Source organism: Eulemur rufifrons, chromosome 2, assembly GCF_041146395.1.
Source record: "Eulemur rufifrons isolate Redbay chromosome 2, OSU_ERuf_1, whole genome shotgun sequence".
NCBI classification, from domain to species: domain Eukaryota; kingdom Metazoa; phylum Chordata; class Mammalia; order Primates; family Lemuridae; genus Eulemur; species Eulemur rufifrons.
Window position 1 is genome coordinate 87,936,502 of NC_090984.1, and position 15,699 is coordinate 87,952,200.

Consider the following 15,699-nt stretch of genomic DNA (forward strand, 5'->3'; position numbering starts at 1 on the left):
CTGGAGTGCAGTGGCATGATCATAGCTCACTGCAACCTCCAACTCCTGGGTTCTGGGTTCAAGTGATTCTCTTGCTTCAGTCTCCCCAGGAGCTGGGACTACAGGTGCATGCCACCATGCCTACCTAATTTTTTTTTTATTTTTTGTAGAGACAGGGTCTTGAGTTGCCCAGACTGGTCTTGAACTCCTGGCCTCAAGTGATCCTCCCAAAGTGCTGGGATTATAGGTGTGAGCCATTGCACCCAGCCATTTGATAGTTTTTATCCTTGCATTTAAGATAAGGAATCTAGAAAATACGGAAGTGTGTTATCCGTTCAGTCATTCAAAAGTTGTCAAAATTAGGATTAGCATTTATATCTCCACTTAAATGTTGCCATTAACTCCTGGTGAATACAACTGTCAATGACACATCTTGAAAGTACTCTTATTTTGCCCTGTTGTAATATAAAAATAACAGGTTTGAAAAATGCCAGTAATTCTAGTAATTTACATATAAAATGTACATACACACATCATATATCAAGTTTAACAGTAAAATCTATTCTGCCATTTGTATAATATTTTTATAATAAATGCTTCTTAAGATTCAGGCTTTTTGTGCCTTGTAGTTATTGTTTTGAACATTAGTTATATCAGATTTCATGGAAGTACTAGTTAAATTGAGTAGACTCCTCTAGAGGGGAATTAGATTAAACTGGTGAATTTACTGAATTTTGTACAATGTGCTACAGGCTTATAAGCCTTTTAATTTAGTCAGACCCTTTTATGAAAAATGTTTTACCCAAAATCAACCACAAAATGTTTTCAAAACCAGATGTTTATTCCACTGACAAGAAAATCATTCATTAAGGAAAAAAGTACTAAGCCACAAAGAAATTTATTTAGTCCTGTGATAGGCTTTAACCCATTGTTTAAATGGCCTTCCATAAGACTTAGTATTCTCATGATATTTTGTTAATGTAATTATATATTTGAGTGTTAATTTCTTAAGTTTCCAGATTCCTGGAGTTTTTTTTTTTTTTTAATCTTAGCTGCTGAGCACTCCTATAGTTATAGATGTTTCTGTGAATAACAGAACTATTGGAGCTAAAGCAATCTTGAACAAAAAAAACAAAACTGGAGACATATCACTACCTGATTTCAAAATATACTACAAAGCTATAGTAATCAAAACATCACAGTACTGGTATAAAAACAGACACATAGATCAATGGAACAGACTATAGAGCCCCAAAATAAATCCATGCATATATGGTCAATTAATTTTTGAAAAACTTGCAAAGAACACACAATGGGAAAAGGACAGATTCTTCAATAAAGTGTTGGGAAAGCTGAATATCCACATGCAGAAAAATGGAAATAGACCTTCATCTCACACCGTATATAAAAACCGACTTAAAGTAGAGTAAAGACTTAAACTTAAGACCTGAATTTCTAAAACTACTAGAAAGAAAACATAAGGGGAAAGCTCCATGACATTGGCCTGGGCAATGATGTTTTGGCTACAACTCCAAAATCACAGACAACAAAAGCAAAATAGACAAATGGTATTATGTCAAATTAAAAAGCTTCTTGCACAGGAAAGGAAACTATCAACATAATGAAGAGATACTTTTCACAATAGAAGAAAATATTTGCAAGCCAAACATCTGATAAAGGGTTAATATGCAAATACATAAGCAACTCTATAGTAAGAAGACAACCTGATTAAAAAACGGGCAAAGGATTTGAATAGACATTTCTCAAAAGAAGACATACAAATGACCAACAGTGTTTGAAGAAAATGTTCAACACTAGTAATCATCAGGGAAATGCAAATTAAAACTATAATGAGATATCACTTTATGCCTGTTAAAGCAGGTATTATCATCAAAAAGATAAAAGATTGTGAGCACTAGCAAGGATATGGGAAAAGGGAACTTATGCACACACTGTTGGTGGGAATGCAAATTAGTACAATCATCATGGAAAACAGTGTGAAAGTTTCTCAAAAAATAAAAGATAGAACTACCATATGCCTCAGCAATCCCATTTCTGGGTATATATCCAAAGAAAAGGAAATCAGTTACGTCAAAGAAATATCTGCGCTCTGTATTTTGTTAACCCAGGTGTCTATCAGTAGGTAAATGGATAAAGAAAATGTGGTATTATGAATACCATTGTGGAATAGTATTCCACAATGAATATTATGTGGAATAATATTCAGCCTTAAAAAAGAAGATTCTGTCATTTGGTACAACATGGATGAACCTGGAGGACATTATGCTAAGTGAAAATAATTTAATCCCAGAAAGACAAATACCACATTATCTCACTTATATATATGGAGTATAAAAAAGTCAAACTCCTAGAGGGGAGCAGAATGGTGGTAATCGGGCTGGGGCAGGTTAGGAGTGCTGAGGGATTGGGGAAATGTTGGTCAAATGATACAAAATTTTAGTTAAACAGGAGGTATAAGTTCAGGAGATCTATAGTACAACGTGGTTGCTATAGTTAATACATTGTGTACTTGAAAACTGCTAATAGTAGATTTTAAGTGTTTCTCACCACAAAAAAAAAAAAAATAAGCATGTGAGGTAATGCATATGTTAATTTGCTTGTTTAGCAATTCCACAATGCATACACACTTCAAAACATGTATACCATTAATATGTACTATTTTCATTTGTCAAAATATTGGTTTACCTAGTATACATTTATTAATTTTCAAATTTTTACTCCTTTATGCAAAGAATTCTGTTAATCGTAACTTCTATACACAGATATAACAATAATGATACTTATTTTTCCAATATCAGAATTCTTGACTTCCTCCTCAGTCTTCATTCATTTTATACTTCTGCTTTATACCTATTATCTCTTTTGATAACCCCTTAACTAAATTGTAGCTCATGGGTTAACCTTCTGATTCTCAGTTTCTTTATCTGTAAAAAGAAGATAGTGATGCCTACCTTGCAGAAGCTGTTATGAGGATTAGAATATGGTGGAAGCTTAATAAATGATGGCCAATTATATTTATGGATAAAGTTAATTTACGCTGATACTATCTTACTGTCTTCCAAGTATCTATTAGTGCTTTGATAACAGGGAGCTAGCGCTTTCATATTTAGTAGTTCATCAGATCCCTGTTTCTTTGAATTCTAACAGATGTGAGTTAGGATTTGTATATTTGTTTGCATTGGCATTATTTTGTCTATTTTGTTTATGATTAGTGTTACTGTGAGATCTTGGCTTTGTCATTTTCCTCTAAATAGATTTTAGTATTTCAATCTCTATTAGGGTTCTCCGGAGAGACAGAACCAATAAGATAGATACAAATATTAGAGAAAATTTATCAGGGAAATTGGCTTAGGTAATTATGAAAGCCAAGAAGTCCTGCGATAGGCCTCTGCAAGCTGGAGACCTGGGATGCTAATAGCTTGATTCAGTTCAAGTCCAAAAGCCTCAGAACCAGGGAGGTGGATGGTGTAATTCACAGTTCAGGCCAAAGGCCTGAGAATCTGGGGGACTGCTGGTGTAAGTTTCAGAGTCCCAAGACCAGAGACCCTGGAGTTCTGTTGTCCAAGTGTGGGAGGAGGAGAGTGTCTTAGCTCCAGGAAAGAGAGGATCTGGGCCTCCAGCTGTTTGGGTGGTGCCGGTGCACATTGAGAGCAGATCTTCCCTACTTGGTCTACTGACTCACACACATCTCTGGAAACACCCTCATAGACACATCGAGAAGTAATGCTTTACCAGTTCTCTAGGTATTCCTTAATCCTGTCAAGTGACACCTAAAATTAACCATCACAATGTCTAACATAATAATGGAGATACTACTTTTGGCTCATATGCATGTTCTATTGCACTCAATGAATAATCTGTTCAAATGCCATTTTTGGCAAGTATAAGACATTTTGTAGAATTACTACATCCTTGTAGTCTCACTTTTTTCTCTTAGACTGCTGTAGTGTAAGTCTGAACTAAAAAGAAGGTAAACTTACTATATACAGCAGTTAATTATTTCACTCTTACCAAAAATGCTATAAAGTCACTCTTCAGTTCCTACAAATTTTGTATTCTTTTAAATGATACTTCTAACATGGAAGTTAAAGAGGAAGCTTCTTATAGATGGAGCTTTTTCATGGTTTTGGTAATTAGGGATGTCATAAGTATACAACTTTGAGTTTTCTATTTGTCTTTCAGAAAATCTTGAAAAGTTACATGACTTAACAAATGTATAAAGTACTCAAGTACATATATTTGTATAGTTTTGTGAATTAAAAAAGACTTAAACCTTTTCTCTTTGTTCCCTGGAAGTTGGAATTGTTCCTGTGTAAAATTATAAAATAGTTGTTTGTACCTATAATACCGTTTTGAGAAATCCTTTGATTTTTACTTTATTTCTATCCATGATAAAGTATGTTGAAGTGAAATGAATTTTTCTCTTTAAAAATCTGATTTAATTTCAAATGATTTTAAAAATCTAGTACTAAGGATATTAAATTGTTGAAATTTTTCATCAGAGCATTTTGATTTAGGGCTGCCATTGATTAATGATAGAACACTGTGGAAAAGATTGTGTTATGTAAATTTGACAGTATTGGTCTTACATTCTCATTTTCCCTCCTCACAACTCTGTATAACTTTGTTTGTCTAACGTCATCATCTTTGGTATTATAGGCATTAAGGAAAATTGGAACCATTAATTGGAACCATTTATTCTTTATGAAATCTTATGGACACTAATACTAACATGAAGAATGCTTTTAAGTTTGGTTTGTGATAATTTCAATGAATTTTTAAAGGAACAGTGGTTTATTTATTAGACTTGATGACACTATATGAATCATGATTTTTATATAAATATTTAGGACACTATTAATCAAGTACAGATCAGTGATATAATTGATGGAAGATGTTTTGTTTTATCCTGTCATTGTGTCTGTAGGTAGTCATCAATTTCTGAATCAGTGACAGTATATAGCACAGCTGCTTTTGTGGAGTCATTATGGTACTTTGAGTATGTGCTTCAAGGGCTTTTAATTTTCTCTACATTATCTCCTGCATGTAAGAGAACCTATACTAGATGTCTTTAGTCTAAGAGTAAGAACTGATTGAAATACATAAATACTGAACATGTTAAGTGCTTTTATATAATTTTCTTTTAAAAACTTAGTCATTGAAAATAAGCATATGATTTGATGACAAAGTGTTTGCTAATAAGACATCCTTTTTTTAAGAAGAGAATTCAGGATTATAACTATATAAGTAACCAATTAAAAGATTCTAAGATATTACTAAATCAAGGTAATATAGAATTTCCCTTTATTAATACTAAATTGTTAGAATGGAAAAGCATTTAGAATTATGAAAATTAGGATTAAATCTTAATCATTTTTGTGTAACATGCTTTCCTCTGAATATATTCTTTTCATAAGATGTACAAACATTGTTGACTAAATATATGCATTTTAAGTATCTGAGATAAGGATTCTGTCTTTTATTTCTTCATAACCCTGGGTAATGAGATATCTTCTAAGGGCATTTTTTAAAAAAATAAACTTTGTAATTTTATATCTTTCTGATGTTTTCTTGTTTCAACCTTTATTTCTAAACTACTTATATCCTTTTCTAGCAAAAGAAAGAACTTGAATTTTAAGACTTTAGGATTTGGCAGCCAGTACTTCTGTTATGGTAGGTTATCACGCAAATAAGTAAAAGCAGTGGAATGATCCACAGCATTACCAGGAGTCAAACAGTTTGTGGAAATTAGGGGTACTCCTTTGATAACTGTTGTGGAAAAACCTATAACACTACTTTTTTTAAAATCAGGTTTCTGCTCATTCTTCTAGGATTACGGGTAATTTAATATTTTGCTTTGACTAGGTTCCTTATGAGTTACGATCATTCTGAAGTGATAGAAAAAAAAAAAGCAGTTGTGGGCAACCATTTAAGCTATGTTTGTTTGGTATGCTCAGAATGAAAAATGTGGTATGCTCATTTGAAAAGGTTTTGAAAAATGACTAACAAATAATTGTTCTTACAAATATTAAGCTCTTATAATTAATAGCATTCTGTGCCATTAAGTTTTTATTTAATTAGAGTGCATAAATTCTCTAATATCTTGTGCTTATTGTAGTGTTTGATGATGGTGATGAGAGAACACTGAGACGTACCTCGCTTTGCCTGAAAGGGGAGAGACATTTTGCAGAGAGTGAGGTAGGATTACATGGATGGACTATTTGGGTTAAGCAATAGCTACTGATCTAGAGGTAAAATTTGGTTTAATCTGTTTTTTATCCAGACACTTGACCAGCTTCCATTAACAAATCCAGAGCATTTTGGAACTCCAGTCATTGCAAAGAAGACAAACAGAGGAAGGAGGTCTTCTCTTCCAGTGTGAGTTTTTTCATATATGGTGTCATTACAATATAATTATTACAACATTAAACATGTGATTTTCCTAGATTGGCTAAATTTGTTTGGATAACCTTTCCATAGCATCTTGTATCCTTATGGTAGATGTTTTACCCTGAGCAGACCTTGTTGTTAACTATTCCCATTACTGTGTCCAAGAATTATTCACACCACCTTTTTCAAAAAGGTTGTTTGTTTTAAGTTACTTTGCCTAAATCCTTAATTGATATGATGATTTTCCTATTTTAAGTGAGTATATGTGGGTTTTTTTACCTTTTTATTTTGAAAACATTTTATTTTATTTATTTTTTTTTTGAGACAGAGTCTCACTCTGTTGCCCAGGCTAGAGTGAGTGCCGTGGCGTCAGCCTAGCTCACAGCAACCTCAAACTCCTGAGCTCAAGTGATTCTCCTGTCTCAGCCTCCCGAGTAGCTGGGACTACAGGCACGCGCCACCATGCCCAGCTAATTTTTTCTATATATATTTTTAGCTGTCCATATAATTTCTTTCTATTTTTAGTAGAGATGAGGTCTCGCTCTTGCTCAGGCTGGTCTCGAACTCCTGAGCTCAAACGATCCGCCCACCTCGGCCTCCCAGAGTGCTAGGATTACAGGCGTGAGCCACCGCGCCCGGCCTGAAAACATTTTAAACTTAAAAAATTGTAAGAATAATACAATGAACTTCTGTATACTCATCTAGATTCACCAACTGTTGACATTTTTTGACAGATTTGCTATATCATTCCCTCTGTTTATATATACATATAATTATTTTTCAATTTTATGATTTTATTTTGCTGAACTATTTTAGAGGAAGTGGCAAGTATCATGACTCTTTACTTTTATGTACTTTAGAACAAAGAGATTCTCTCACATAATCATAGAATGAATATCCAATTCAGAAATTTAACATTGATGGAATACTATTATTAATATGTAGTCAGTATTTCAAATTTTGGCAATTGTCCCACTAATAGCCTTTATAGCATTCGCTATTCCCCTTATTAGAGTCCAATCCAAGATCATGCATTGCATTTAGTTTATATGGTTCTTCAGTCTCCTTTAATGTGCAAAAGTTCTTTAGCCTTTTTTTCTTTTTCATGATATTGATATTTTTGAAGAGTAGTTTGTAGACTATTCCTCAACATGATTTGTCTGATTGTTCACTATTAGATTCAGGTTGTATACTTTTGACAGAAATACCATAATAAGTAGTGTTGTCTTCCTTAAAGCAGGCACATAAAGAAGTGCATGTTACCAGTCTGTTCCATAATTGTTGGTATTAACTGGTTAAGGTAATATCTGCGAAATTTCTGAACTTTGGAGTTACCATAGTTGCCATTTTTCCCTTTGTAATTTATAAATAATCTGTGTGGAGATACTTTGAGACTATTTAAATATCCTATTCCTATCAAACTTTCATTTGGTGGTTTTATTATCCACGGATAATTTGTGACTAAATCAGTTAATACTATTATGATAGCAAAATGGTGATTTTCTGATTTTTCATGCCCGCTACATTTATTAGTTTTCATTTAACTATAATGAAAATCTTTTCCTAATCATCACAATGGATTTATGGATTCTAATTTTATATAATCGGTTATAATTCATTGTCACAAAATTCATTTTGTTGCTCAAGTTGTCCCAGATTTAGCCAATCGGAGCCTTTCCAGGCTGGCTTCTGTGCACTTTTGATATATCCTCATCATTTCTTGAGTACTTTTTCACTTTCTGGCATGATGAGGTAATCTAGGCTCATATTAGTCTTTTTCTGTCCCAGCTTTGGATTTGGCTATTTTTATAAGGGTCCCTGGTTCCTTTTAGTGGGAAATAATATTCAGAAACCAAGATCCAGGTATTACATGTACCCATTGCTACTGGGGAGTATATAATGAAGATTTTAGATGGCAAAGTCAAATAATACCTAAGCTGCAAATCAGAAGTAATAAAAAACCTCTGAGGACCCTAAATAGAAATCCCAACTCAGCCAATTACTAAATATGTCACTTTGGGAAAATTACTCAAGTTCTTTGAAGTTAAGTACAACTTCTTTGAAGTTAAGTACATTTACATATATTAACTCTAATCTTCATAAAAACGTATAATATTTCCAGTTTATAGCTAAGGAAAATGGGAATGATAAATGTCTTGCCAGTTTTTGTGAGGATTAGATAATGTATATAAATTTATCAATATATCATAAGTACTTAGTACATGATATATATTTAATAAATCATTAATACCCAGTATTTTATTCATAAGCTAGTTCAATAGACTTTTACTGAAAGTGTCCTCAATTTTAACAATTTGAGTCATCTGGTTTCTCAGAGTGCAACAGATTTGAAGAGGCAAATAGAGGTCTTGGAAGGAAAGATAGGAAAGATTAATAGATGCAGACAATAAAGAAAGTAATGTGGTAGAGTTGATAGCTCACAAGTCTGTGAGGAAAAGGACTAAAACCTTAAAAAGACAAGGAACTAAATAGTTTTGAGCCATTTAATAAGCGTTAATAGCTCTGCCTACTTTAGTAAAATCTTCAAGAAGGTGTCAAATTATTCAGCATGTATTCATCAAGAATTCAGCTGGGCATAGTGGCTCATGCCTGTAATCCCCGACTTTGGGAAGCCAAGGCGGGAGGATTGCCTGAGGCCAGGAGTTCAAGACTAGCCTGGGCAACAGTGAGACCCTGTCTCCACACACAAAAAATTAGCTGGGCCTGGTGGCATGCTGTGCCTGTAGTCCCAGCTACTCAGGAGGCTGAGGTGGAAGGATCACTTGAGCTCAGGAGTTCCAGGTTACAGTGAACTATGATTGCACCACTGCACTCCAGCCTGGGCAACACAGCAAAACCCTGTCTCAAAAAAAAAAAAAAAAAAAAAAAAATTCAAATGAGGTACATACTCATTTTTAAAAAATATGGGCTTAAAATTAAAAATACATGTTGTTGACATTACGGGTAAGCTTTAGTTTTCCAGATAAGTTAGCAAAATAAACCCTCATATGTGTTTTAATGAGATATTTTTGAAGCCAGTTAGAAAGTTAAAGTTATGTTATCTGGTATCTGGCATAAAAATGGAAGGGCAATCTTTTATTTAAAAAAATGTGTGGCACAGTAAGTACTTAATGGTGGTGTAATTAGGCTTTTCTGCTCCAGCTGGTGGTTGACATGAGAGCCTAAGTCCAAGTACTCATTGATCTAGTGAAGTGGACTCAGTTATCATAGACAGCTCAGGACCACATACTTCTGTGAGGCAAAGGAAGTATTCACCTCTTCAATTACAAGAATGAAGAGGCACCTACTGCAGGGTAATCTGTTAGGAATTGAATTGACCATGTTAAATTCACACCACTCTGACTGTATCAAACAATGGTTTATATTAGGATAATGATCAAGTTATTCTAACTTTCAGTACTGAAGATGAAAAGGAAGAAGAAAGTAGTGAAGAGGAAGATGAAGACAAGCGACGCCTCAATGATGAATTATTAGGAAAAGTTGTAAGTGTGGTATCTACAACTGAGAGGAATGAATGTTATCCTGCTTTGGTAAGTAATGTTTCTTTGCAAGGTTACTCAACCATGTAAATATTTATTTAAAATGGATTTTTTTTAAGCTAGTCAAATTTAGCAGTAGGGGGTTGTATACTAGCTTTAGTGACACTAATGTTAATAAGTTCTGATAACCCACTACTATCGGACCAGCTAAAATGGATTTTTTAAAAGCATTTAAAAAACTTTGAAAATATTGGGCCAGGCATGGTGGCTGACACCTGTAATCCCAGCACTTTGGGAGAATGGGGCGAGAGGATCGCTTGAGGCCAGGAGTTTAAGACCAGCCTGGGCAACATAGCAAGACCTAATCTCTGCAAAAAAAAAAAAAAATAATAATAATAATTTAGCTGGGCATGGTAGTGCATGCCTGTTGTCCCAGCTACTTGGGCAGCTAAGACAGGAAGATCACGTAAGCCTAGGAGTTCTAGGCTGCAGTGAGCTATGATCTCGCCACTACACTCCAGTCTGGGCAACAGAGGGAGACCCTGTCTCTGGAAAAAAAAAAAAAAAGGTATTAAACAAATTTGAACTTTATTGGAGATTTAAAAATTGAGGAGTCATAGTCAGGTCCAGAATACTTCATTGTCTTCTTTTGTTATTCTCTTTCTTTAATTCTCTATAACTGTTTCTTGAGATCTTTCCTTTCTTCCCTCAAAGTGTGTGCAGTGGCTTCTTTTTACTTTATTCCTATTACCATGGGTTCCCTTAAATTGATTTTTGAAATTTTTCTTTGCTACATTCAGACATTTTCCAGAACTAACTTTTACAGAGTTTTTTTTTTTTTAAATATTGATTTAATCATGATAGTTCCATATTTTTTTTTTTAAAAAACCCTCTACTGAGTCTGCCTAATCAATCAATTTTGCATTCTTTAGGTAGATATTAGAGGCCATCTCTAGCTCTTAGTTTACTTGCTATTTTCAGTGTAAACTTGTTTGTTCTTAAATGCCGCCTATGTAAGATACTTTTCTAAGCTTTTACCACATCTTAGTTAGTATTTACTGAGCATCTGTAGTGAGTTCATCTTTCTTCTGAATTTCTTAGAAGAGAAAGAAGTGTGAGACTTGCAGCACATTGCCCTCCAGAAGCTTACTATACACACAACATAGTAATAAAGGAGTATGTAGTAAATTTAAAAACATTTGCTACACACTGGAGTAGGACAGGGAATACTGAAAAGGAAGAGTTCACCCAGATTTTCAAGAAGGGTTTGGAAATGGCAAGTCTTAAGTGACTTGGTAGAGAAAGCTAATCTTTGCTTACATAGGGAAGGAATAAGAAGAAAAGATAGACAATTATTTCATGAGAGGTATCAAAAATACTTGGTGATGCCTGTTTCCACTTCTCCTCCTCCACTTCCTCCTCCTCCTCCTCTCTCATTCCCTCTTAAATATCTTGTAGAGATCACCTCAAGTTCTGCCTTCTCTGCCTTCTCTAAGTACTTTTAACATAAGTATGCTCCTTTGAGTTTTGATACCATTTATCTCCAATAATTGTGGCATAAAATATATCCCCAATTAGATTATAATTCTTTTAAGAGCTGAAGCCATTTTTTTAGCTTTCTATGTACATGTACAATATATTTTTACTCGGTTCCTAGATAATAAATTTACATAAGGAAAATCCTGAAAATCCTTTGAACCATTTCAGTTATATAGGCAGAAAAGTAAATGGATTTTGATTCAGAATAATCAGATCATAGTTTGCCAAGATTCTTTTTTTAATTTTTTTAACAACTTCATTTACTCAACAGATATATCACTTGTCAGGTGATACTGAAAATAAAAGATAAGACACCATTCTTACCTCTGATGATTTTATGTCTGATGCAGAGAATAGTCTAAGTAACTGTAATATAAAATAGTATATGTTCAGTATTAGAACTTCTTGGTCTGAGAGAGGACATTTATATGAAGAAAATACAGAAAGCCTTCATGAAGCAAATGCTTTTGAGCTGAGCATTGAAGGATTTAAAGTTTGTAGACAGAGATTCACTAGAGGACTTTTCTTAGAGAAAATGAAATAAGTAAATCAGAAAACCAAAAGGTTTATTCAAGGAACTATTTGCTCTGGGAATCCATTTTAGCTAAATATTTGAGGTGGGTAGGGGAATAATAGGAAATATGACTTCAAAGATAATTTGAATTTAGGGAAGAAAGGTGTTTAAAAGTTCATCTAAGGAATTTGGACATAATTCTGCAGAGAATTTTATAGAAGAGTGATGTTACTTGAGCTGCACATTTAGGAAAGTCAATGAGGCAGTGATATGTTAGACCAGTTGTTGGAAAGACTGGAGGTAGCAGGAATCAATTTGAAGACCATTAGAGTAGTTCACAGGTGAGGTAATGAGACCTTGGGTTGTGCCTACTCATCATGTAAGACTTACCATACGCTTTTGTTGCCACACCTTTTCGTTGAGCATGCTGGGTTAAATCTTCCTCTTATGTGTTTCCATATTATTTTATGCCCGCTGTACTTATTCCCCATTGTGTTCTTTTTGTGTATATTTTAATGTTTCCCCTTCTATTACACTCTAAACTTCTTGAGGGTAGGCACAACTTTATTATTAATCTAATATTAGAAGCACCTAGCAAACAAGCAAACAAAGACCATTTACTTCCATCTGTTTTTAAGACAGCTTATGTGACTGCCAGGAATACTTAATTATCTGGATATTCACTTTTCAGTATGATAACCATGAGCCATATGTGGCTATTTAAGTTTAAATATAAATTAATTAAAATTAAATAGAATTAAAAATTCAGTCTCTCAGTTGCATCAGCCACATTTCAAGTGCCAAACCTCATGTGACTCATTGGTACTGTATTGGGCAGTCCAGATATGGAACATTTCCATCATTGCATAAAGGTGTGTGAACAGTGCTAGATTGTAGCAGAGTGGCTAGTATTAGGGACAGCACGAGGCAGGTACATTTCGGTAATTTATTAAGAAACTTTAATTATTTTTTTTAAATATAAAGTTTGAAGTTTTATAAAGTATACAGAGATTATTTTTTAATGATACTGCTTAAATATTTATTATTTTCAAAAGTTAAGAAATTTTTAAAAGTTGTTTATATTTTCTTTGATTTGTTTTAATTACTAAAAATTATACATGCCCTGGTAAAAAGATAACTGGTGTTTTTTTAAAACAAATATCCTGATTTGAGAATAGATCCTGGCCAGGCGTGGTGGCTCACGCCTGTAATCCTAGCACTGTGGGAGGCTGAGGAGGGAGGATTGCATGAGCTCAGGACTTTGAGACCAGTCTGAGCAAGAACGAGACCCCGTCTCTACCAAAAATAGAAAAAAATTAGCCGGGCTTGGTGGTCCACACATGCCTGTAGTCTCAGCTGCTTGGGAGGCTAAGGCAAGAGGATTGCTTGAGCCCAGAAGTTTGAAGTTGAAGTGAGCTACTTTGATGCCATTGCATTCTAGCCAGGGCGACAGAATGAGACTTTGTCTCAAAAAAATAAAATAAAATAAAAATAAAAATAGATCCTGATTCACATGTATTTTTAAAATTTTTTTTCTCTATTTTTTTTGTTTTTACTGAAGGCAACACATGTGCATTAAAATTTTAATATGTCAAATTTTCATCACAGATCATTTTACTTTTTGGATAATGAATTATTATTTAGCTTATAATAAATTCTAATATTTTGAAAGTGCTGGCCACATATTAATTTATATTTCATTAATTATTCATTTTTTAATCTAATGACTATGGATAAATTAAATATGTAGAAAACCAATATACTAAACCAAAATATAAGGAGATCTTCTTTCATAAGTAATTATAATGGGAGCTATTGACAATGAAGCTGTTTCTTGTAAAATAATCCATTTGAGAAGTTAAGGGATCCAGAGTTCTTTTTAAAAATGTTCTTTTTCTGAGAAAGGGAAATAGGAATTAATCTGTTATTATTTTATATTTCAGGTGGTATCTCCCAGCTGTAATGATGATGTCACAGTGAAAAAGGATCAGTGTTTAGTTCGGTCATTTATAGATTCTAAATTGTGAGTGAATCACTTAATAATGTTACATGGGAGGAAAAAAATGGAATCACAGTGATAGACTTCTCCCCCTAAGTCATTATTTTTAGAAGTCTAATCATTCATGAACTGAAAAGTTATCTAATATGTTTTGACTTTTTGTAATGTAGGGTATTTTTTACTGATAAATTTTATATAAAAACTGAACAACAATATGTAAGAACAATATTAAAAAGTTTTTTAAAAAATAGAGCATGGTATTTTTTCTGTAATTGTAAAATTCTGTAATTTTATCAAGTGTACTATTTCATATTAAGAATTATGAAACTTATTTTTTAATAGAATCTATATTACCAGAATAATTATTTTGACATTTTTCTGATTAAAAACCAGACTTTTAGAAACATTTCCCTAATCTCATCCTTGCTTTGTTACCAAAAAGTGTAAAATTTAAAAGTATATATATTTATTGAGTTATGAAAAATTTGATTTGTGAAAAATTTAATACCAAAATATATCTTACAATGATAAAAATATTTTAATAATACCTTCTAGTAAATGAGCTTTTTTACTAAAATGAATAATATAATAAATAGTAAACATTAAAACAGATATCTACAAATGTTGAAAACATGCTAATATAAATTAACCCTTACTCTCTGTAGGAGAGTTGTATAGATTGAAATATTGTGAATTTGAGGCTCTCAAATTAATATACTTTGAATATGTAAAACTTGAGAATAAAGATACTAGCTTTGCCTGTATTACCTCTTACCCTTTATTAAAGATTAAGATGTACATAGTCCTAGGCTTTTAAAACATTTTACAGGCAAAATTTTGATTTTGAGGTTTACATTTTCTATCTGTTAACATAGACTATTTAAGTGATAAGTTTTATTTAATAAGTGGTTTCACTCCCCTTTATTCTTCTCTCTATAATTAGTTACTCTATAGCAAGAAAGGACATTAAGGAAGTAGACATTCTTAATCTACCAGAAGCTGAGCTCTCCACTAAACCAGGTAAAATAAAGATGAATCAGTCCATTATTTCATGATGTGGCTTTACATGGAAAATAGTGAATAAAGCAAGACTGTTCTCTGTTGCTGTTTTAACTGTTTAGAGTTAATATCCACTCTTATTTGATGATTTTTTTAATGTGCAATAAAACATTTGATTTGTAATTTTTAGATAAGTTTAACTTTTCATGTTTTACCATTATGATTTCTCACAGTATTCCTTACAGTAATAACAAAACATTTCTTTAATATTATAACTTATGGAATATATTTAAGCTTACTATATCATTTTATAAGTGACAGCTAAATTCTTCGGACTCTGAATGTCATGCTTTTCCTGTTATTCTATGCTGCTAACTCCATAACAACTGCTGAAGTATATTTTCACCCTTAGGGCTTCAGAAAGCAAGTATCTTCTTAAGAACTAGAGTCGTTCCTGATAATTGGAAAATGGATATAAGTGAAATCCTTGAATCATCCAGTAGTGATGATGAAGGTGGCCCAGCTGAAGAAAATGATGAAGAGAAGGAAAAGGAGGCCAAAAAGGCAGAAGAAGAGGTGGTAGGTGTAATTTCATGTTTGTAACAAAAACATTTTAATACTCTCTAGTAAGAATAATACCTTCATATGTTTTTCCCTCTGTTTAGATTCTGTTGTTTCTGTCCATTTCTAGCACAACTGACTTTGGGGATTGAGGAAGCTTTTTGGCTCATAGCTTAGTGTATAAATGAGAACTAATT

At 33.1% G+C, this 15,699-nt stretch overlaps 1 protein-coding gene across 1 annotated transcript in view; it reads left to right on the forward strand.

Annotated features, from left to right (window-relative positions):
* Positions 1 to 15,699, forward strand: part of ARID4A (AT-rich interaction domain 4A) — a 66,657-nt gene that overhangs the window by 8,895 nt on the left and 42,063 nt on the right. The window contains exons 6-11 of the mRNA XM_069487259.1: positions 6,119 to 6,198; positions 6,284 to 6,378; positions 9,809 to 9,941; positions 13,887 to 13,966; positions 14,886 to 14,962; positions 15,354 to 15,520. Of these exons, the coding sequence (XP_069343360.1) occupies positions 6,119 to 6,198; positions 6,284 to 6,378; positions 9,809 to 9,941; positions 13,887 to 13,966; positions 14,886 to 14,962; positions 15,354 to 15,520 (632 nt within the window). The remainder of the gene's footprint in view (positions 1 to 6,118; positions 6,199 to 6,283; positions 6,379 to 9,808; positions 9,942 to 13,886; positions 13,967 to 14,885; positions 14,963 to 15,353; positions 15,521 to 15,699) is intronic.